The sequence below is a fragment of the Talpa europaea genome, assembly GCF_964194135.1.
Source record: "Talpa europaea genome assembly, chromosome: 1".
NCBI lineage: Eukaryota > Metazoa > Chordata > Mammalia > Eulipotyphla > Talpidae > Talpa > Talpa europaea.
In genome coordinates, this window is record NC_140073.1 from 1,921,124 (window position 1) to 1,942,535 (window position 21,412).

Genomic DNA, 21,412 nt, shown 5'->3' on the forward strand with positions numbered 1-21,412 from the left:
AAGAGAAAAATAACGCACCTGGCTTTCTCTTGGAGGTCTGCAGCTGCAGAGGCAGCTTATCTGACGTCTCCCAGCGAGAAGCAGACAGCCTCCAAGCCTGCCTTGAACTGAGGACGCAGAGGAGGAGGCTGCCTGCGGCAAGGGTGCACCCACAGAAATTCGGAACCCCAGTTAGCTGAGGAACAGCTTTTCACACTTTTCCACGGTGGAGCTCCCTGTGACTAGCTGGGGACCTTCGGCCTTGTCCACCTTTCTCCGACTGTGACCTGCTCTTCAGTTAACTGGGTTTTAATTCCTTTGTTCTCAACCTTGGTCTCCCCAAAACTTATATAATCTCCTTCCGCAGGGTGATTATCAGGCATTTCTGCCTCCTGCCATTAGGATTACTGGTGGATCCCTGCCGTCCTGAATGCATGCCTGGCGGCGGGCTCCTGGAGTGGGGTGTGGGCACACGTAGGTGGGTTCACCTGGGCAGAGACTGGGCTTATAAGGGCGGCGTCACCGGGACTCAGCAAAAGGAACGGAACCAGCAGGAGAGAGAGAAAGTAGCAGTGTTGGAAGCAGCAGAGAAGCAGAGAGGGCAGGGAGACCACGAGAGACGCCAGGGAGCCCGGAAAGAGTGAGTCCCCCCGGCCCCCTGCCTGCCGGGTACCTGGCTGCGGCCCTACCGAGGACGTAAAAAAGCTCAAGGAAAGCCTGAAAAAGCCACCGAGGGCTCCAGGACTCTCCTTTCCCCGTCTGCCCAGATCACAGAGACCCTGCTCTGGGCCTTGCTGGCGTCACACCTTCCCTTTCTTAATCCTTGCCAGTTGATTCACGAGACAGCTAATTTCTCTGCTGTTGTCCCACCTGTCCTGTTGGGTAGCGACCCCCTGGCTTGACGTAGGGTAAATGAGTTCATCAGGCTTGTTGGGCCCCGAGCCGCTGTGGCCATTGCCTGCGGCCTTGATCGTGTTAATGAGAAAGGTGCTGGGGCCGTGGGCGCGGGCACTCGGCCTGACGGTGGACCCTGGAGCGTGGGGTGGGCGTGCGTGAGTGTGCGCACCTGAGCCTGGGTCAGGCTAGAGGCAGCGGCAGTGAGAGGATGAGCCGTGTGACTGCAGACGAGGCGACATGGTGAGCGCACGCCAGAGAGCCCGGAGAGAAAGTGTAAAGATTTGTGGGGGGCTGGGGGCTCGATTGCCTGCCTGCCTGCCTCCCAGCATCCCTCCCCGCCTCCCTGCCTGGCGTTAAAGCCTGAAAACCCCCTCCGGCCTCCCTGGTGGTGCAAGGGGTTAAGCACCACACTGTGAAGCATCCGCAGCCTCTGCAGCACGGAGTGCCCTCCCAGGCCAGGGAGCGACCCACATGGCGCAGCAGACCACTCCTGTCACGCACGCTGCTCCCCTCAGCACTGGATTTCAGTCAGTCTGCCTATTCTGTTCCCCACTCTGTCTCTGCTGGATCCTCTTACCCCCCGCATCTCTGGCCTGTGCCCCAGCTCTTGTGTACATAAATAAATAAATCTTTTGAAAAAATAAAAAAGCCTGAAAAGCCCAGCGAGGGCTCCAGGACTCTCTCTTAAAAAAAATTTATGCATAAAGAACTGGGGTACAGGCACGAGGCGTGGGGAGTGAGAGGACTCCCCAGAGACAGAGTGGGGAGCAGAACAGGCAGATCCACTGAAACACACTGCCGAGGGGAGCAGTGGGGAGACAGGCGGGGTCTGCTGCGCCCTGGGGGTCACTCCCTGGCCGGGGAAGGAACTCGCGCGTCTGCTGGAATCCGTAGTGAGCTGCCCTGTGGGCTTGCGCCTCCCTGGGAAGGGCGCCGTGGGGGGCGGCGTGTTCTGCAGACTAGCTTCAGGTGTGGCGGCTTCGCCTCCGAGCCGCCGGGTCCCCAGAGCCGGCCACGCCCACGCGTCCCTGCGCAGGGCCGGCTGAAGAGAGCCCTCGTCTGCCTCGCCCGCGGGAGGGCCCGCCTGCCTGGACTCCGCCCCAAGCATGATCAGGTGCTTCCACTTTGTCTTCCAAAGAAGCGTGCAAAGGGAAGGAAGAATATCTTTATCTGAGCACATCACGCCCGTTTTCTAAATATTTACACGCAGGGGCCTCCCCGGTGGCGCAGAGGTTGAGCGCTGGGTTGCAAAGCTGCTCGCAGCCTCTGCAGCGCCAGTTCGATCCCCGGCTGCTCCCTGGCCACCGGAGGAGGGTCCCGCATGGCGCGCAGACCTCTCCTGCCGCCCGCTGCTCCCCTCAGCAGTGTATTTCGGTCCTTCTGCCTGCTCTGCTCCCCGCGCTCGCTCTGGTGAATTCTCTCACCCTCCCGTGCTTCTGACTGTACCCAGTGCTTGCATAAATAAATGAATAATTAAATTAATAAATCTTTTAAAAAATAAATAAATAAATATTTACACGCAGTTGTGTCCCTGCCCCGAGGGCACCGGGCTCTTGCTTCCCGCCCCCCCCCCACATCTGGGCTGTTTGAGGATTGGGAGCCCCTTTCTCTGCTCCCAGAGCTCCTGTAATGCCCAATGCCAAGGCTGATGGGGGCCCCGGGGTCCTGGCCGCTGGGGCGGGCTCATCTGGATGACCCGAGACGGCCCCCGCCAGGTTCCTCCACCATGAGAGATGCCAGGCAGAGATGCCTGTGAAAGCCCCCAGCCCAGCTCTGGATCCCCCGCAGCTTTTTCTCACGTCGAGCTTGAAGCCCAGTGTCCTCAGCGTGTCGCAGGAGGTCCTGCAGGGTGGCCACGCCTCAGTCTCTACCTTGGCGCCGACCACTTGCCCACAGTAGCGTCCTGCAGCTGCCGGGCAGTGGGGACCCCTCGGGGCTGAGCAAGAGGCAGCCCGGGCCCTGAGGCCGTGCCAGGCGTTGCTCTTCAAGGTGCTGGCAGGAGCTCTCCAGCCTGGTCTCCCTCCCGCCTCTCGGGGTGGGCTGCCTGGCCTCCTGCCCTGTCTTCCCACGTGTCCTGTTGGCCCAGGGCCCAGCCTCCGCCACATGAGGTCACGCTCACGGGCCCCCAGCACGAGCCAGCTAACTCGGCCTCCGTGAGCCTCGGGAGTCACCCGGGGGCCGAGGCTGCCGCTCCAGGGGTGCAGTCACGTGAGGTCGGGCTCGCCGAGGGGAGGAGCCTGGGCTGCCGGGTCTGGCCCCAGCACGCAGGCCTCGGACTCCGGGTGGGCCCTTCTCTGTCCCTCTCCAGCAGCAGCGTCCTGCGCCCGCTCCCCTCACCCTCCCCACGCTCAGTTCCATCCTCATTCTCGTCCTCCCCAGTCTGCGCACGTGACCGTCAGCAGCACCACGTCCTTGTCGCGGGGCCTCTCGTGTCCGCGTCTCCGCCGCCGTCCCGGCCACCCTCGTGTTGGCCATCACCGTCAGTCGCTTCGCCGTCCTCCGCCTCCGGCCAAGCCGCCTCCTCCTCCACGTCCGCGCAGCGCCCACCCGCCTCGCCATCTCTGCCTCGTGGCCTCAGGGCCTCTCCCTGGCCATCGCCACCACCGTCATGGCCGGCCACAAGCCGCACCTCCTCGCCTGGGCACGCCCTGAGGCCTGCTGTGCGCCGGGCAGGGCAGCGCAGCCTCCATCAGCTGCTCTCTTCGGAGCCAGAGGTGCTAATCCCACCCACCTCCGCTGCAGAGCCAGGAGACTGAGGCGAATGCCACGGCCCAAGGCTGGGAAGTGCCAGCGCTGAAAGGCGCTTTGTCTCCACAGGCCGTCCCGGCTCCCTCTGCGAGGTGCCACCCTCGGCTGCCACCCACCCTGTGACCCAGGGGCCTCAAGCCCTGACCTCGCCGAGTGCCACAGAGCCTCCATACAAATGGCTTCAGAGCCAATTAGCCCTTCCCCCTGCCTGCTCCTTGCCCCCCAAGGCTGGCGACAGGAGCCCCCTCCTTTCTGGGTTGGGAGGAGAGGGCCCCTCTTCAAAGTCAGCCTCCCCGTGCACGGCCTGCCTATTGACAAGGCGAGATTATCAAAGGGCCACATCAAAGCCCGCAGGGTGCCTTTCAGACAGGCAATTTACAAAACAAAAAAGCCGGGGCTAGGGGAATGGTGGGGCCGGCTGCGGAGGCCTGCTCAAAGTGTGGGCTCAAAAGTTGGTTTTATTGCTAGAAAAACGAGAGGTCACAGAGCACCCCCCCCCCCAGCATAATCAGCACCTTCAAATACAGAGACAGGCTCAGGCTGCTCCTGCCCGCATCAGACTGGGGGTGCCAGGGCCACTTGGCCCGGTGGGAGCCAGGAAGGGACACAGCTGGGCCTCCCGGGACGCTGTCTCCCAGGGGACACTGTCTCCCAGGGGACGGCCTCGTCCTGGGTGGGAGGTTCCTGCAGGTGGCACCGGGCCTGGGAAGTCAGGCCTCAAAGCCCCCTCTACTTGATGAACAGCGACCAGGCTGTCCAAGACCCCAGGACTGCAGTCCCCATGGCCCTCAGCTGCCGCGGTTCTCGGCTGAGATGGCGCCTCTGTCCTCAGCCCTCGGGTCATTTACTGGCCCCACGACAGCCTGAGACGGCCACCAGCCTTTGCTCATCTCAGAGATGAGGCCCTGAGTCCAGGGAGGGCGCGTAGCTCCTGGAGGCCACGCAACTGGTGAGCACAGTGGCCTGAGCCGCCCTGGACTTGCTGGGGGCTTGGACCCCTGAGGCAGGCTGGCCTGGGCCTCCATGGGGGGCTCCACTCAGGGGAAGTAGATGGAATAATCAGGGAGAGGGGCCTCAGGGGCTGTCCACCCTTACCCCAGAGGACAAAGGTTGTACCCCCGAGGCACACGCTGGCTGAGGATAGGTGGACGGGCCTGCTGGACGCCGCGGGAGGGGCATCCTGTGGGCATGGTGGCCGTGGGTCCCTGAGGGGCGGTGCTCGTGGGCCAGGGGCAGGACTGAAGGCGAGGCTGAGCTCCCCATGGGCTCCAGCTGGTGTGGGGGCCCAGGTCTGCAGGCCGGAGCCTCTGGAGACCGCCAGGAGACTCCTGGGGCTCCCCAGGCAGCCAGCCCTGTGGGCCTGGCCTCCTCTGCAGCCTGGACCTGCTCGTCACCCACCTGGGAGGCAGCTGGCGGCCTGGCTTAAAGTAGGCTCTGGACTCAGGTGGCCTATCCCGGGTGTGCGACTCCCCAGCTGTCTGTGAAGGGGGGGCTGGTGCCCGAGGCACATGCTGGCTGAGGATAGGTGGACTGGGTGTGGCCAGACCTCAGACACGCCCACCCGAGTCCGAGGACCTGGCGTGGGTCACTCACTCAGTTCTGAGCCCAGTGGCTGCCATGGTTTTCCAGACGAGGGGGGCGGGCCGCTGTGCCGCCCGACGCTGCTGGGGGGTTCTTTTCCTGGTGTTGCTGGCGCCATGGGTGGGGTCTGCGTCGGGATCCTTACTTGGTGTCCTGATGCAGGTGGTGGCAGTGTGGTGTCATTTTGGTGCAGCTGTTGTGGTGCGTGTTCTTCCCTTTGGGGGTGGTGCCAGTGGTGCCAGCAGTGCGGGTGGTTGGGTGGTGGTGTGGGGGGTGGTGTGTGGGGGGTGTGGGGGGTGGTGCTGGTGTGGGTGCTGGTGTGGGCGGTGGTCCTGTGGGTGCAGGTGACATTTTGGTGGTGTCGGTGGTGACACTGGTGTCAGGTGGTGGTGTGGCCGGTGGAGGTGACACGCTGGGTGTTGCTGATACGGGGGTTGGTGGGGCTGGTTTGGTGGTGCTGACATTGGTGGTGTGGGTGCTGGGGACACGTGGTGGTGTTGGCATTGGTGGTGCTGCTGGTGCCGCTGCAGCTGGAGGTGGCCCTGGTGTTTGCCGTGCTCGGCTGCTGCTCCCCCTGTGGGTGCTGGGGTGCCCTTGGGCTGTGTCAGTGGTGGCGCGACTGCGGCTGCTGCCGGCCGCAAAGCAGCTTCCATCCGCACCTGCCGTACCCCGTCTGCGCTCGCCCCCTGGGGTGACCCCATGGCTGCTCCCCCACCAGCACCGTTTTCTGGAAAGCCCAGCATTGTCGGTGGGGGGGGCCTGGCACGAGCGCCCCGCAAGGTGTGCCAGGCTGCAGCTGGCCCGCCGCCCCCGCCCTTTCTTCTCTCTTTTTTGTTCAGGCCTTTTGATTTGGGAACAAGGCCCCTTTATGTGGCGCCGGGCCTGGCCAGGCCTCCCGTCCCACCCAAGGCTGGGGATTTCCTTTTCATCTGGCGCTCGGGCACGGAGAGAGGCAGGAGGGGCTTGGTGGTGTCACAAAACCTGGTGACTCAGCTTTCAGTGGGGCGCTTGGCCCCGCAGCCCCGATATTTAAGTGGGAATCCCAACAAAGGGGAGCCCAGGGCAGAGGGAAGGCAACATTCCCTCGGGGGCTCTGGCTGGCATGGCCTCAGGCTCCGCGGCCCAAAGGGGCCCCTCCCCAGGACCACCCGTCTGGGTGGGAGGCCTGGCCTTCGAGCCCAGCCTCTGGCGGACACATTGAGCGGGGCTGCCCTCTCGGGCCTGGGGGCTCCGCCGCTCTTCTCCCCCGTGCAGCAGCTCCTTGCCTGCCCTCGGTCCTCTGGGCGTCCCACAGGGACATGGCTGCAGGCAGCTCCGGCCGGAAGTTTCCAGGCAACGGTGCTGGGCGGCCGCGGGCCAGTGCAGGTGAGCGGCCTGGCGCTGCTGGGCTGGGAGGCTCTGGGAGCTGGGGCAGGAGGAAGGACCCACAGGGAGGCCGCCTGGGGCTTGGCGCGCCACCCGCCAGGAGAGCACCGCTGCCGCCTCGCTCCCCCGGGGGTGGCTCAGGGCCCATGTGGAAATAAAGATTCGTGGGGCCTTAGTCAGTGACTTAGATGCTCTGCGCCTTAGTTTCCTCTTCCAGGGGATGGCCCCTTGGAGCACCCCCCACCCCACAGGGTGTGGTGAGGGTGGATGACCAGTCCTCGGCCCCCCAGGCTCTGCCAAGCCCTCGGTAAGACCCTGGCACACGAGCTGGACCTACCTCCGAAGACGGTCAGCCACGTCGTTGGTCGACTGCCCCGGTGCCCGGCCACACACGCCCTCCCGGTGTCCCCAGCTGCAGGCAGGAGCTCCCCGTGGCTTTGGCCCACTTGCGGGGTGGAGCCTGGGGCTTCCAGGTCCTGGGCCCGTCACTGCTATCTGCCGCCTCGGCTCCTCCTCTGGAACTGGGGCGCTGGTGTTACCATCTCCCTGTGGGCAGCAGAGGCCATGGTGGGGAGGGGGTGATGTGTGGCCCGGTGGGGGGCAGGGCAGGAAAGGCCTCCACTTGGGTTAGAAGTCCTGAGAAGCCAGGGGCCAGCACGGGGGCTGTCGCTGCCGGGGGCCCCCGCGATGGTTCCGAGTGTTGGCACCTGCACACACACATCCCACACCCCCAAGCCCCCGCGCTCCCACTCACACGCAGCTCTGGGGTGGGGGATGTGCCGATGACCTGACGTGCTGATGACCATCCAGCCCAGCTCTAAGCCCTGGTCAAGCCTACAAGAATAGGAAGGGCAGCAGCCCCTGCCCGCCCTCCTCCCTGCCAGGGACCGGGGCGCCCGACCAGGACCCGCAGCCACACAGGCCACAGGTCGCCCTGCCTCTGGCACCACCGCGCCAGGCCCTCGAGGTCCAGCTTCCACACCAGCCGCCTGTGCAAGAGGATTGCCGTGTGCAGTCCCTGCCATCCTGCTGCCCTTCCTTCCAGGGCCCCCCAGCTCAGGCCCCCACTTTAGGGGAGACAAGCTTCCTGGAATCCGAGCACACCCCACACAGGACAAGCACTGCGGCTCTTTCCTGGGGGCTGGACGTCAGGTCCCCGTGGGGAGACCGCAGCCCCTCCCCCCGCAGCTTGGCCCTGTGCCACCTCAGCCCTGGACCACCTCCGCAGAGAGGCTGAGGAGGCGGCTGCGGTCATGCGGCCCGAGTTCTCCCTGGGATCAGCACGCCCAGGGGCCTGAGAAGCACCAGCTCTCGTCCCCTGGTGGGCTGTGGCCGCCTCCTGGCACCTGGCACGCCCAGGGAAGGGACTCCTTTCAGGCGGTGCTTCTGAGCAGCAGCGCCCGGGCCCGTGGCGCCCCGTCGGCCACCTGTCCCCGGCCAGCCTGGGGAGCCCGGAGGAGCCCGCAGGTTGGCACTGTAAAGAAACTCACTGAGGGGAAATGAGTTATTTGGATGGAAGGACAATGGGTGGGTGGGTGGGTGTGAGAGGAAGGGGAAGGAGGTGGTCGCCCGCCCCTTCCACGACACTGGTCACCCCACACGCCTTCCGGGGGTGCTGAGTAGTAGCCTGGGGGGCCCTGCTGTGAGTGGGACTCCAGTTGGGGGTGTCCTCCCCATCTGGCATGTCTGAGGCAGCGGAGCCCAGGGTTGGTGCAAGCACTGTGTCGCGTTCAGGGGTACCGCAGGCACCCCAGAGGTCACTGCCCCCTGTGCGCTTTCCAGGGGGAGCACCCAAGTCGTGGGTTCTGCGAACGCACCTCCTGGAGGCCCTCCCCAGGGGCCTGGCCCTGTCCTCTTCTCGCCGCGTCCTCCGGCTCCTGCGCTTCCCGTCCTGGGCCAGCCCAGGGCCAGTGACGGGGCCGGTGGCAGGAACCAGCCCTGGACGGAGGTGGCCCCAGAGGTCACCCCCCGCTCCTGACAGTGCCTGAAATCTGAAAGCAACCAAAGAGGGGAGAAGGTGCGGGAAGGCTGATCTGTTTCAATCACCGGGGCTGGCCCTTCCTTGGGGCGTCCTGCAGGGAACCCCACCAGCCCTGCGTGGCCTCCTGGTCCCACAGGTTCCCGTGACAAAGCTCCTGAGCTCCCCGGGGGCATCTGTCCGCAAGGGCTGGGCGGGGCGGGTCTGGGCTTGGGAGCCGGAAGCTCAGGTTCCAGATGTAAACCTGACAGCCGTGCGAACTGGGGTTGGGGGGGCATGGAGGGCGGAGTGGGGGGGACCAACGAGACGTCCCTGAAGACACTGCGGCTTTCCAAGGCGGGGACAGCAACCTCCGTCCCTCTGGTTGGTGTCGCTTTGGGGAGGCGCTGACCGTCGGGCCCCAGCCTCAGCGGAAGCAGGTGCAGGGCTGGGGCTGGGGGCAGAAGGGCCGCAGGAGAAGGTGCTGAGCCATCCGGGGGGTGGGCAGGGCCTCCCCAGGGTCCTGAGCCCACCTGCCAGGGTCCAGCGCCCAGGAACCATGCCCTGTCCGCCACGGCAATCCCGCGGGGTCTTCCTCCTCTTTCCTGGAGCTTTGCCAAATCACAGGGGCATCCTGGAGCGGCCGCCCCACCGCGGCAGCCAGAGGGGATGATGCTGTTTCGGCCCCTGGCCGCCACGTGCCAGCCTGGGCAGGGCCCGCGGGGGACCCGCTGCTCCTCACCTGGTCACCCAGAGGCCAGGACGCCAGGTCAAGGGACGCGGTGGAGACTGACCCCCTTCCTCCTCCCTCCCTCCCCCCCCTCGCGCGCCCCCAGTGGGGGGCCGGGACCTGGGTGTGGTCAGCGAGAACAAGAAGCCAGAATGGGGTGGGGGAGGGGAGGGGTTCAGCGTGGCCGTCAGGGCCAAGGGTGGGCAGGAGGTGCCGCGGCGCGGGGCCGGCCCAGGCCTGAGAGCTCGTGAGGGCCGTGGCACTGGCCGGGAGGTGAGGGCCGCGCAGGGGCGGATGGGGCCCAGTGGGCAGGCAGCTGGCGGGGATGGCCCTGGGAGGACCCGGGGGGGCTCTCGGCTCCCTGGGGGGAGGCCAGCGGTCCCTGCCCCGGGGTCTCTGGAGCAGGTGTGTGCCCAGGGCCTCCCTCCCGCCCGAGCTCCGCTGCCCTGGGTCAGGGCTTCCGGCCACATGGCCACGGCCACGGCCAGGCCCCGCCCAGCCCAGGCCCCTTCAGGTCAGGGAATCAAGGGGGCCTGGGGCACCCACGTCCCAAGTGCCCCATTTGACTTGTGGAGAGGACGGGGCTGGCCTGAGGGCGGAGCCAGGAGCCGGTCCCAGAACTCTTGGGTGGTGGCGACGTGCCGGGAGCCCTGGCCGGCCCCTTCCTGTGTCCCCAGAGGCCGAGAGAGGACAGACAGCCCTGACCGTGGCGCCCTTGGCTGGTCGCGCTGCATGGGGTCTTACAGGAACAGCAGAAGCTTCTGGAAGGAAGGGAGAAGGGTGTCCCGGGGGGACCAGAATGTGCAAGGGGCGGCAGGGGGCTCGGGGCGCTGGCTCCGGCTGGCCGCTACGGGCCGGGTCTCCCCCCTGCTCTTGGGCGGAGGGGCGCAGTCAGAGTGAGCTCTGGGCCTGGCGCCAGCACACCTGACGGTGTCCCCGAGACCCGGGACCCCATCACACCACGCCGTTCCCCGCCCCTGCCTTTCCCGACGTCCTGTCCGGGGGCCGGGGCTGCGGGGGTGGGGCTGGACCTGGGGTGGCCCGCAGGGGTCAGCCAGGCACCTGGTGGGGCCGGGGGATCTGAGGGCGAGGCGGCGCGAAGCCGAGGCCCCGGTGGTGGGGAGGCGGTCGGGGCCGGGCCTGGCTGCGGGGCCTGGGAGGGAACCGTTGGTGGAGGCTGCGGTGCCCATGTGGAAGCCATTAACAGGGTCACGGTTACCCACCGCCCCACCTGGCTCCCTGGGGGCGGGGGCGGAGGGCGCTGCGGCCGGGTCGTGTGGAGCCTCCGCCCAGCCCCGCATGGGCAGAGAGACCGCTGCCCGCAGGAAGACGCTCTGCGGTGGGCGCCCCTCCCTGGCTGGGCAGCGGCCGGAGGTCTGGCGGCCCCAGCATCCGGCACCAAGCAGCCCTCGGGGGTGTCCAGGGGCTTCCTGGGAAGACGAGGGATTTAGACGGTGGCCTCGGCGGGCGGGTGGGGAGGCAGGGGGCTGGGCTGGGAGGCCGGCAGCGGGGTGGGGGGTGCCGGGCAGCCTTGGGGTTTGACAAAGCCCTCCGACTCAGGGTGGGGTGCAGGGAAGGCTTGAGACAGGAGCCTCGGGGCCCCGGGAAGGAGGAGGGCTGCTTTGGCGCCTTGGGCACCAGAGTGCAGGGCGAGCTGGAGCCATCGGGACCAGCAGCCCCAGCCTCGCCCTCAAAGCCACCCCCTGGCCTGAGGATCAGCGTCCCCTGCTCGGGGCCATCAGCTCCGTGCGCTGTGGCGGCGGCAGGGCCGTGGCCGCGTCCTCTCTCCTCCCTCCTCGAGGGGCAGTGCTCACCAGGCACCAGCGTCTCCGGGGCCGGCTGCCGGCCCCCGCCCCCGGCCCCCGCGGGCACACGCAGGCGCCTGGCGTGCCAGGCGGGTCTAGGCCAAGGGCACAACAGCCGAGGAAGCACCAACCGTCAGGCCTGCCAGACTTCCTGCCGCGTCAGCCCCTCTCGGGCAGCCCCCGCCGCCCCTCCAGGTGCGGGCTTGGCCAGGCTGCGCCTTCCCGAGCGGGAGCGAGACCAGCTCCAGGCGCGGGCCCAGGCGGGAGGTGAAGTGCAACCCCTGGGGCAGACTTTCCGGCCCCTCCCAGTGTTCCCCAGGACCCGCAGCAGGGGGGCTGAGGCCTGGGCAGGGAAGGGGGTACCCCCATGGCGTGCTCACGCTCTCCCCAGGTTGGGACGGCTTCGTTGTTCTCCCTTCCCGCCCTCCGAACTCCTCGTCCACTCTGTCCCCCACAGTCCACCCCTTCCCGGGCCCCTTCCTGACCCTGCCCGCGAGGTCCCTGCCGCCAGGAGCAGCGCTCAGGGCCACCAGGGCACTGACCGTCCTCATCCCGCTGGCAGCGAGTCTCGCTGTGCCGTCCAGGGAGCCACAGGCTGTGGCGGGCACCCCGAGGGGCAGCGTGCCTCCCGGCTCTGTCCTCCATCCCCGAGAAAGCTCCAGCCATCAGGGGCCTGGCCTTTCGACAGCCGCTGGCCAGGAGCCCACCACCCTGGACTGACGTGCCCGGTGATGCCAGGGACCTCTCGGGCACCGGAGGGGGGTCTGTTAGGCCAGGGTGGTGAGAAATGACCGGAGGGTGTGCTGCTCCCGCAGGCCCAGGGCGTCCGAGCTGCTCTGCTCACCTGCCCCTCCCTAGAAGGACCCAGACCCCAAGCCCCGAGGCAGGCACCAGGGACAAGGGACACCAGCCCGCGGGGCGCTCCCCAGGCCCCTGGCTAACTCGGAGGCCAGGCTGTGGCCCTGATAAGGGGGGCCCCCTCGACCACCAGCAGAATCCCTTTTCTAGAGCCTGCATGTGGGTGTCAGGCTGGCTGCTGGCCCGGGGCCGTGGGGTGGAGCCAGAAGGGGAGTGGGGGTGGATTCCCCAACACTGTCTTCAGCCCCCTTCACCGTGTCCCCGGGGGACAGGCTGCTACCGCAGCGCAGTCCGGGGTGCCACCTCGGGGTGTCTGCTGCTGCTCCCCACGCCCCAGCGGGGACATCTGCCAGCCCTGGCCTCTGTCCTCTGTCCCCTCCCCTCCTGCGGCCACCGGCCTCTGCAACCGGGGTGGCTCCTCCGGCTGCCCCGCAGCCTCCCTGCTCTGCGGACCTGCCCCGCCGAGTCCCGTCCAGTGCCTGTGGAGCTTGTTCTCTGCGTCTGTGCCTCTCCGGGCCCCTCCGGTCCCCTGCCCGCCTCCCCTGCGGCCAGCTGCTGGGACGGGACCCTCCAAGGCTCCCCGGACGGCCCAGCCCCGGGCCCACCCTTGTGCATTTGCCAGGTCGAGGTGCCAACAGGACAAAGCGCCTCCGCCTGGTCTGGCCTCACCTCCGCCCTCAGAGGACACCCCCGGCCCCAGGAGGGAGCCCCAGGCGCCGGCACAGCCCTGGGGACCCGGGCCCTCCCCTGCGCGGCCCTGAGGCCCCCTTCATTATGCGCCGCCTTTAATGGGCGTTTGTCAGCGCGACTTCCCGCAAGTTGTTTTCGGGGACATCAGTCATCACGGCGGTCCCATTGTGCCAGGGGATTGATGGGGGGCGGGAGGGGGTGACAGGGCCTGGGGCGGCCGCCTCGAGGCCTCGGTCTATAATTTTCGGAGGCGTAATTGGCCTGGGGGAGGGGCGGGGGAGGGGCGCGAGGGGCTCCCCGCGCCGGGAGGGCGCGCGGGGGCGCTGGCGCGGCCGGGGCTGCGGCTCGGCTCGACGGCGCGCGCGGGGGCGACGGCGAGCGGCCGGCCCGAAGCCCGCGCCCCGCGGGGCTCCCCACCCGCCGGCCCCCGCCCCTCGGAGCCTCCGCCCGCGACCACGTCGGCCTTTTGTTGCCCAACCGTCTTTTCTTTCAGCGCCCGGCGCGGCCACGGGAGTCTCCGCCGGTCCCGGGAGAACCGGAGCCTCGGCCGGTCCCGGGCCGCGCCCTCGCGGTCCCGCCGCCGCCCGCGGCGCCCCCGCGCCCCCGCCGCGCCCGCCGGCCCGCGCCCTCCATGGGCGCCGCGCTCGCCCGCAGCCGCCGCGGGCGCGGGGCGCGCGCGAAGCCGCCATGGGCCTGATCTGGCTGCTGCTGCTCGGCCTGCTGGAGCCCGGCTGCGGCGCGGGGGCGCGGGCGCGGCGCGACGCGGGCGGGCGCGGCGGCGTCTACGAGCACCTCGGCGGGGCGCCCCGGCGCCGCAAGCTCTACTGCGCCACCCGGTTCCACCTCCAGCTGCACCCGAGCGGCCGCGTCAACGGCAGCCTGGAGCACAGCGCCTACAGTGAGTGTCCCCGGGGCGCCCGCCGGCAGCCCCCCAACTCCCCGCACCCCGCAGGGACGCCGCGGGGCCCAGGCGGCGCGGACCGCGAGGCTGCGGCGCGCCCCGGCCCGGGCGGCGACGGCGCGCCCCGAAGGGCGAGGGGAGCGGACCCCGCGGCCGCGGAGACCCCGGGGGCCGCCCCTCCCGCGGCGGGACGGGGGCGCGGCGCGGGCCCGGGGCTCGGCGAGGGTGCGGGGGCGCCCCGGGGCCGCTCGGACGCGCGCCCGCGCTGCAGGCGGCCCGGAGCTCCCGCCCGGCGGGGCCCGCGGCGCCGGCGGGTAGAAACCCTCTGCGCTTTCCGGGGAACAGGCGCTGGACGGGCGCTGACCATCCTCTCCATGCGACCCCTCCTCCGCCTGCCGACCCCGGGGCGCCCCGCGCCCGCCTGCGCCCTCCCCGCTCGCGGCTGCCGCGCGCCCGGGCTCCGCGGCGAAGGCGCGCCGGCTGGGGGGCTCCGGGGCGCGCGCCGAACCCCGCTGCCGCGTCCGCGCCCTGGCCGCAGGGCCGGCGTGGGCGCCCGGGGTGCGCCGCGGGCATCCGCCCGCGTCTGGGGCGCAGACACACCCACCCGCCCCGCCCAGACACCGGCCCCGCGGGCCGGGCTGCTGAGAAAGGAGCCCGCGAGGCTCCCCAGGTGCCCGCCGCGCGCAAAGCCGGGGCGCAGGAAGCGGCTCCCCCGGGGCGGCTGAAGGCGGGAGCCCCGTCCGGCAGGACCGCAGGAGCGCACGGCGCGTGGGCAGGGCCGGCGCGCCCCGTGGGGCTCCCCGCTGGCCGCCCCGCCCGGCAGGGAAGCCGCTGTGCCCGAGGCCGGGCGAGCTGCGGCCGCCCAGGAGCGCAGCCCGCGCGTTCCCAGCCGCCGCCGCCCGGGGCCAGTGCGGCAGGACCAGGTCGTGGAGCCCCGGGGCAGGGACCTTCGTTCCCTCCAAACCCAGCCCCCCTCCGGCAGCCGCAGAGCAGTCAAGTGCTGGGGGCGTCCAGAGTGACGGCCAGGCAGGGCCAAGGCCTTCCCCACGGGGCTCGGTCCCCTTAGCCTGCTGGCGGGGCTAGCGGGGTGCAGTCTGCAGCCCCAGCTCTGCACAAGCCTCCCGCACTCCACACCTGTGCCCTAGGGTCCCGGGGTGCTGGGCTGGTGCCCAGAGAGCAGCCGCCAGAGAGGGCACAGGCCTAAGTCCCAGCACCCCTGGGAGCTGCTATGGGGGACCACAGCCCTACCGGGCCTCTGCCGCAGGCCCCCTGAGGGGCCTTATGACCTGAGGGAAGATTTTACTTTCTTGCGCAGCGGGTGGGCCGGGGACTGGGCCAGCCCCCTCCGCGTCCCCTTGTGAGCCCTGGGGTCTGCGGCTTGGTGCCCGCGCCCTCTCCCGGCCCCCGGTGTGGCCCAGTGGTCTCTGCCGTGGTCCACTTGGGCGGCGTCCTCAGGGCACGCTGCATGGCCTGCCCTGCCGGGCTTCCTCGGGGGCCTCGGCCCCAGCAGGGGCGCGGGGCCTGGGTGCGGGCTGCGGCTGCGCGCGAGCGGGTGTGGGCCAGCACCGCCGAGGACCGCGGCCATCCCCCCTGGCCGGGCTGCGTGGGGCCCCCGGCAGGCATGGAGTGGAGCCAGGCTTTGCCACGTCCCCTCTGAACCCCAGTTCTCTCTGGGGGAGCCTTCCTGGATGCCACCCTGGGGACCTCCAGCCCTGTCACCCCCTCCCTCCCCGCCCCGGGTAGCTTTGGCCGGGCCCGCCTGCAGGAGGCCGGTGCCAGGAGCCTTCTCCGTCTCCCCAGGTATCCTGGAGATCACGGCGGTGGAGGTGGGCATCGTGGCCATCAAGGGGCTCTTCTCCGGGCGCTACCTGGCCATGAACAGGCGGGGCAGGCTCTACGCTTCGGTGAGTCCCCTCTCAGGCCGCGTGGGTGGGCGGCTGCCTCCCTGAGCGCCCCAGCAGGGAGCGGGCGACGGGCGCAGCCCCGGCCGTGACTCCATGCCCAGCGCTCCTCGGCTGCCAGCCCCAGTGCCGTGGAGTGGCCCCTGGCGCGCTGGCAGCGCTGCGAGTGAGCCAGTGCCCCGCTGCTGCCCCACTCCGGCCCTTCCCTTGGGGTCGCGGAGAGCGATGGGGGTTGTCCCCAAGTTTCTTCTGAAACCCACGGGCCCAAGGGCGCAGGCTTGGGCCTGAGCAGGGGCACATCAGGGGTCTTCTGCTGCCCACCCAGGGCTCTGCGAGGGCGGGGTGGGGCTTCCTGCCCAAGAAGGGGCCCGCGGAGCCTTCGTTCTCAGGAGGGGGCCCCAGGGAGGAAGCGGGGCCACCCGGCTTGGGCTCGGGGCTCGGGACCCGGTTCTTCCTTCCGCGTGGGGCCGGGCCCGGGTCTGAGCGCCGGCAGCCCCTCCCGAGCGCGGGGCGGCCATGGAGGAAAACACGAGCGGCCAGGACAGGAGACTCGCTGCCACCCAGCCGCCCTTAGGCGCGGTCCGGCTGATGCCTCCCCGGGCCGCGGGAGCTTTCCTCGGGCACCAGACGGCCGCCCCACCCTCTCGGCCCCCGCCCCCGTCCCAAGTGAGCCCGAGCGCGCCCCGTGCATGCTGGGCCCGGCTCTCGTGGGGGCCTGCAGGGCAGGGGCTCCGGGACGTGCTTCCAGACGCTGCAGACAGCACCGTGGCTTGTGAGACGACCCCTCGGCCCGGGGTGCGGCCTGAGATCGGGGGGTGGACGGGGCTTTTCGCATCCCTGGCCCTGGTGCCCGTGTCTGAAATGGCCTGGGCCACCCCCACTGCCCCTACCCCGTGGAGAGGGACACCAGGGAGGGGTCCTGCTGGCTGCGGTGATGGGGTGGGCCTTGCTGGCCACGAGGGTTTTCACCTGCCCAGGAGTCCGGCACGGGTGGGGACGGCGACCTGGAAGAGGAGACGGGCCTCCGGCACCTCTCCCGCCGGGACTGCCGCAGAGCAGAGCGGGGCCTGGGGGCCCAGTGGCTCAGGCCTGCCTGTGGCGGCGCGTCCCTCACACAGGCCAGCTCGTCCGCTTCTGGGGTCTGTGGTCAGTGCACCCCAGCATCCTCCATCCAGCCCTGCGCCCTTCTGGGTTACCCTGAGAGGGCAGCGCACCCCACGGCCTTCGCCGTCACCACTCGTTCAGGCCCAAGGCCAGGGGCGCGCGGCGAGCCCCTCTCCGCCCCACGTGCAGACCCTCAAGTCGCTCCTCGCCTCTGTCTGGCCACAAGACCCTCGCCCCTCGCCCACCTCACTGCCCACACCTTTGGGCCTGGGCTGCTGGCCCCGCTCCCCTCCTGGGGCCGGCGTCTGCCGCTCCCCGCCCGCGGAGGGCAGGGCGTCTGGGCCGAGCCGGCAGACACTCCAGGCCCGGTTCCGGCTCTGCCCACGTGCCTTCGTCCCCCTCAGCCTGGGGGAGGGGACCCCAAGGCCAAGACTGCGACTCTCAGAGTTCAAGGTTCAGGGCTGGGACCCCAACACGGCCTTAATGGAGACCCGGCCACGTCCGCCAGGGGCTCCTCCAGTGCCCGTGTGGCCTCCCCCGTGCCAGCCCGCCCAGCCCCGGCCGCACCCCTCCCTTGTCCTGCTGACCGGTCCTACTGGGCGCCAGTTGCCTGCAGGCTTTGGGACGCCTGTCTTTTCTGCTGAGACAACTCTCCACACCCCTGGGCTGGGGCTGCCCCCCCAGTTGGTGCCCATGGGAGGCGGGGGGCAGGGGACCCCACAGGGGCGGCGGAAGGCCCATCCTCCTCTGGGGATGCTCAGGACCCCCTGCCAGGGAGACACCTGAGCTGAGCCCCCGAGGTCAAGTTCTCCAGACTCAGGGCAGGAGGGCAGGCCCACTGGGGTGAGGGAGCAGGGCAGTGGGCGGAGAGCCAGCAGGGCAGAGGCGGGCGGGGTGTGGGGGCTCCCCGGGCCCCGGGGGGTGGTGGCTGACGCCCGCCCCGCCCGCAGGAGAGCTACAACGCTGAGTGCGAGTTTGTGGAGCGCATCCACGAGCTGGGCTACAACACCTACGCCTCCCGGCTGTACCGGACGCTGCCCAGCGGCTCGGGGGCCCGGCGCCAGCCCGGCGGCGCCGAGAGACTGTGGTACGTGTCGGTGAACGGCAAGGGCCGGCCCCGCCGGGGCTTCAAGACGCGCCGCACCCAGAAGTCCTCGCTGTTCCTGCCCCGGGTGCTGGACCCCAAGGACCACGAGATGGTGCGGCTGCTGCAGAGCGGGGCCGGGCTCCCCGGCGTCCTGCCCAGGCCCCCCGCCCAGGGCGTCCCGCCCCCACGGTGGCGACAGCGGAAGCGGAGTGGGGCCGGCAGGAGGCGTGGGGGCCCGGCCCCTCGGGGCTCCGGGCTCCAGGCCAGCGGCCCGGTGGGAATGGACTAGCCAGCCCCAGCCCCGCCGCGCGGCTGACCGCAGGGCACGCGGCTGCCCCTCCCCGCCCCGCCCTCCTGCTGCTGGGCCGGCCGGGGTGTCCGGGCTGAGGGGACGTCGCCGAGCCCTCCCGACTCTCCAACAAGGGCACTCGGAAGCGGGCCCGACTGGGCCGCTCGCAGTCAAGATGCGGGTGGGCTCGCGGGGCCGGGCGGCGCCCCTGCAGCAGGGGACAGTGGGGGCTGGGCCCGCCATGGGACAGTGTGGGGGGGCAAGTCGGAGCATTAAAGTATTTCACCCTGCTCTGTTCTTTAGTAGCTGTAAGGCACCCCGAGGGCGCGCTGGCCGGGCCTGCCGGCTCAGCTGGGGCGGTGGCGCTCGCTGAGCTGAGTCGTTATTTAGGCCGCGAGCGTGTGCGGGAGGCCTGTGCTCCAGGCGCGCTTCAGTCCCTGGGCCTGAAAGTTACTGTTTTTCAAGTCGGCAGATGGCGGAGGTGGGTGCCCCAGCGTGTGCCTGTGCGTGCTCGTGCTCGCGTGTGGCCGAGAGTTTGGGTGTGCTGCACCTGGTGTGTGCACACTGGGGGGTCTGGGTGTTTCTGCGGCGTCTGCATGTGACGGGCAGGCTTGCCTGTGTGCACGGGTGTGTGCACGTGTGTGCACTTGTGTGCGTGTGCGTGTGGAGAGTGAGACAGAGAGGTTATATTTAGGATTCCCCGTAACTCCCCCCGTCCTGAGACTGCGTTGTCCGGGCAGCACTGGGTGGCTGGGCCGAGGGCAGGCGCTGCCTGAGGACCCCACTCAGAGGGGGACGTGGTTGCCGGTTCCCTGACAGACCGCAAGCCTCCCCAGCCCCCCAGCAGCTGCCGCCACCCTGGGGTAGGCGGGGTCGCCTGGCCAAGAGGGCCAGCACCGTCGGGAGCTGGCAGGGGACAGCCCCATGCCCGGGCCGGGTGAAGGGTGTGGTTAGTGCGGTGCGCGGCGGGCCGCCCCCGCCCCCGCCCAGCCAAACACATGGACAGGGCTGCGTGATGCCTGTGGGAATCTCGGGGGAGGCTGCGGAGCCCAAAGACCCAGCCCCCGACCTGCACCCCTCAGCAAGAGGCGTCTCAGGGAGGCGCACTCCTGGGAAGGCGGCCAGGACCCCTCGGAGCCCCCGCAGCCGCTGCCGTTACCTGGCAGGGACAGGGACAAGATGCTCCCGGCACGTGGCTGGAAGGGGGTGAAGCGCCCTGTCCACCCAGCACTCGGTCAGCGGGCAGTCCCGAGGGGACTGAGAAGAGACGAGCAGCAGCACGGGCCTCTGCAGCCGGCCAGACGCTGTGCCCTGCGGGTCCCGGCCCCCCGCCAGAGGCTGCGTTTCCAGCCCGGGGGAGGATGCAGAGATGGGTTGAATGGTGTCGCCCAGACCCACCTCCCGGGTGGAGGACTGAGTGCCGGCTGGGGTATGGCAGGGCCCAGATGCCCACCTGGGGCCACTGCAGCCCACAGGGATCAAGTTGGGGACTTGGTAAGTGGAGCTGAATAAATTGGGGATAAAAGGGGGGAAATAGACCTTTTGCGAATGGCCACCTACCCGCTGCCTGCGCAGAGCTGGCCGGAGAGGTGGCCAGAGGCCCTCGGCAGGGAGGCCCAGGGGGGTGGGGGGCCGGCTGGTGTGAAGCCAACACGACAGGGCCCCCGGGCCCCGCCCTGGGCGGCCGGCTCGTCCCTCTCTGCCCCTGCCGGGGTCAAGCCGCTCTCGCCGGGGAGGCAGGCCGGGCCTGGGTGACCGCGCGCCAGCTGCTTGGAGCCGGCCTGTGAACCCCCAGCGTCCGGGGGCTGAAGGACCCGGGAAGGTGAACCAGCAGGTCTATAATTAGCGCCCACCCATCGGAGGGCGACCTTGCTGGGGCCACATTCCAGGGCTGAGCCAGATTTAGCCCCCAGGGCGACCCCGGCCCGAGCAGGCTGCAATAGCTGGCATTCCAGGGGCGCGGCACCTGTGCCGGAGCGCCGGGCCGGCGGGCTGCGCGGACCCGGGCTCGCGGGAAGGGGCTCCCGGTGGGAAGCGGCGGCGCGGCGCTGATTCGGGGGCCCCCGGCCTCAGGCCCCCCTCAGGCAAACAGACTCCCACAGTGGCCGGGGGGCTCTGCTGGGGCCGGGCAGACGCTGAGTGGTCCGCGGGGAACAGCTGCGGAGCCTGAGCGAGGGGGGGAGGCACTGCCCTCTGCGCGGGCCTGGGGATGCGCGGAGCCCGCCCCGCGCCCGCAGCGGCCCTGATTGGAAGGACGCGGCGATGCCGGGCAGCGGGACGGCCCGGCCGCGGGGAGCTGGCGCGGGCCGGGTGCTCCGGGGAAGGCCATGCCTCGGGCAGGTGAGTTTTAAGATGGAAACTCCAAATTTATTTAAAATTACTGGCGAGATAAAAATATTTATTTTGCTTTTTATGTAGTTCAGGAGAATAGAAATAACTCTCCATCCCTCCACCCACCCGTCCCTATATTCATTCATTCATTCATCCGCCCTCATCCAGCCACCATCCACCACCATCCCCCATCACGCACCCGTCCTCCATCCACCCTCCACCCTCCATCCGTCCAAACGCCCCCCCAGCCAGCAGACCTTCAGAGCCACCTGGGATTTGAAAGGGCCAGACTGAGGGGGTGAGGGGGAGAAGGGGCAGAGGAAAACCCCACTTCGTGACGAGGGGTGTCTAGGATCAGGGCTTCGAGGTGAGGCCAACCTGGGTGTCCATGGTTCGATCTCAGTCATCGCCGGGAGGCCAGGTAAGGCTCGTTCACCGGTCAGGGCTGTCCCCTCCTCTGTGAAAGGGGGACACGGAGGACACCAACGTCACAGGCCGGTCCCAAGGCTCCCGCAGCTAGAGCAAGGCCTGGGGCCTGCAGGTCACCTCGTGGCTCCGGCTCTGGCAGGAGGCAGTGGGGGTCGGGTGCGAGAAGGGCCTCTGAGTGCTACCTCCGTTCTAGACCATTCTAAGCGCGAATCCTCCTAACCCCAGCCTGGCGTGACTCAGTCCTCAAACACCCCGAGAGCAGTTAGCAGCCCGCCTGCTGGGCCATGGGCCTGACACCCGGAATGGGCGTGGGGCGGGCGATAGGGCCAGGCTGGTCGGGGGTCAAAGCCCGCCCCTGTATAACAGCGAGGCAGACTGCCCGGCCCTGCCAGGAGGTGGGACTCCCTGGAGTCCCTGGAGTCCCAGCCGGATTTGGGAAGAGGGAGGCCTGTTGGGGGAGCCCCGTCTGATTCCTAGGGCCCTTTTCTTTACCAGACATTTCTCTCTGGCCCCTCCCCTCCGTGAACTCGTACTCTGCAAGAGCAAGTAGATTCGAAAGCTCACATTCAGGTCTCAGGAGAGCAGACTGAGCCTCTAGGGCCTCAGCAAGTCTTTGTGGCTTTTCAAGAGTCACCTCTTGTCACCAGGAGGCTCTTCCAGCCCCTGCTTCCTTGCAACACCCATGCCCCCCACCCATTCTCCCTCCCAGCTCTCCTGAGCACTGCTGTCTGCCCCACGCTCTTCCCTGCCGCGGGGCCTT

The 21,412-nt window shown here is 69.4% G+C and overlaps 1 protein-coding gene across 1 annotated transcript; it reads left to right on the plus strand.

Moving 5' to 3' along the window:
- Positions 1–13,297: 13,297 nt before the first annotated feature.
- FGF3 (fibroblast growth factor 3) lies at positions 13,298–17,892 on the plus strand (the record flags this gene model as incomplete). The annotated part of the gene is made up of 3 exons (XM_084250446.1): positions 13,298–13,508; positions 15,312–15,415; positions 17,467–17,892. 3 exons carry the CDS (start codon positions 13,298–13,300, stop codon positions 17,890–17,892), a joined length of 741 nt encoding a protein of 246 aa, XP_084106572.1.
- Between the last annotated feature and the right edge of the window lie 3,520 nt (positions 17,893–21,412).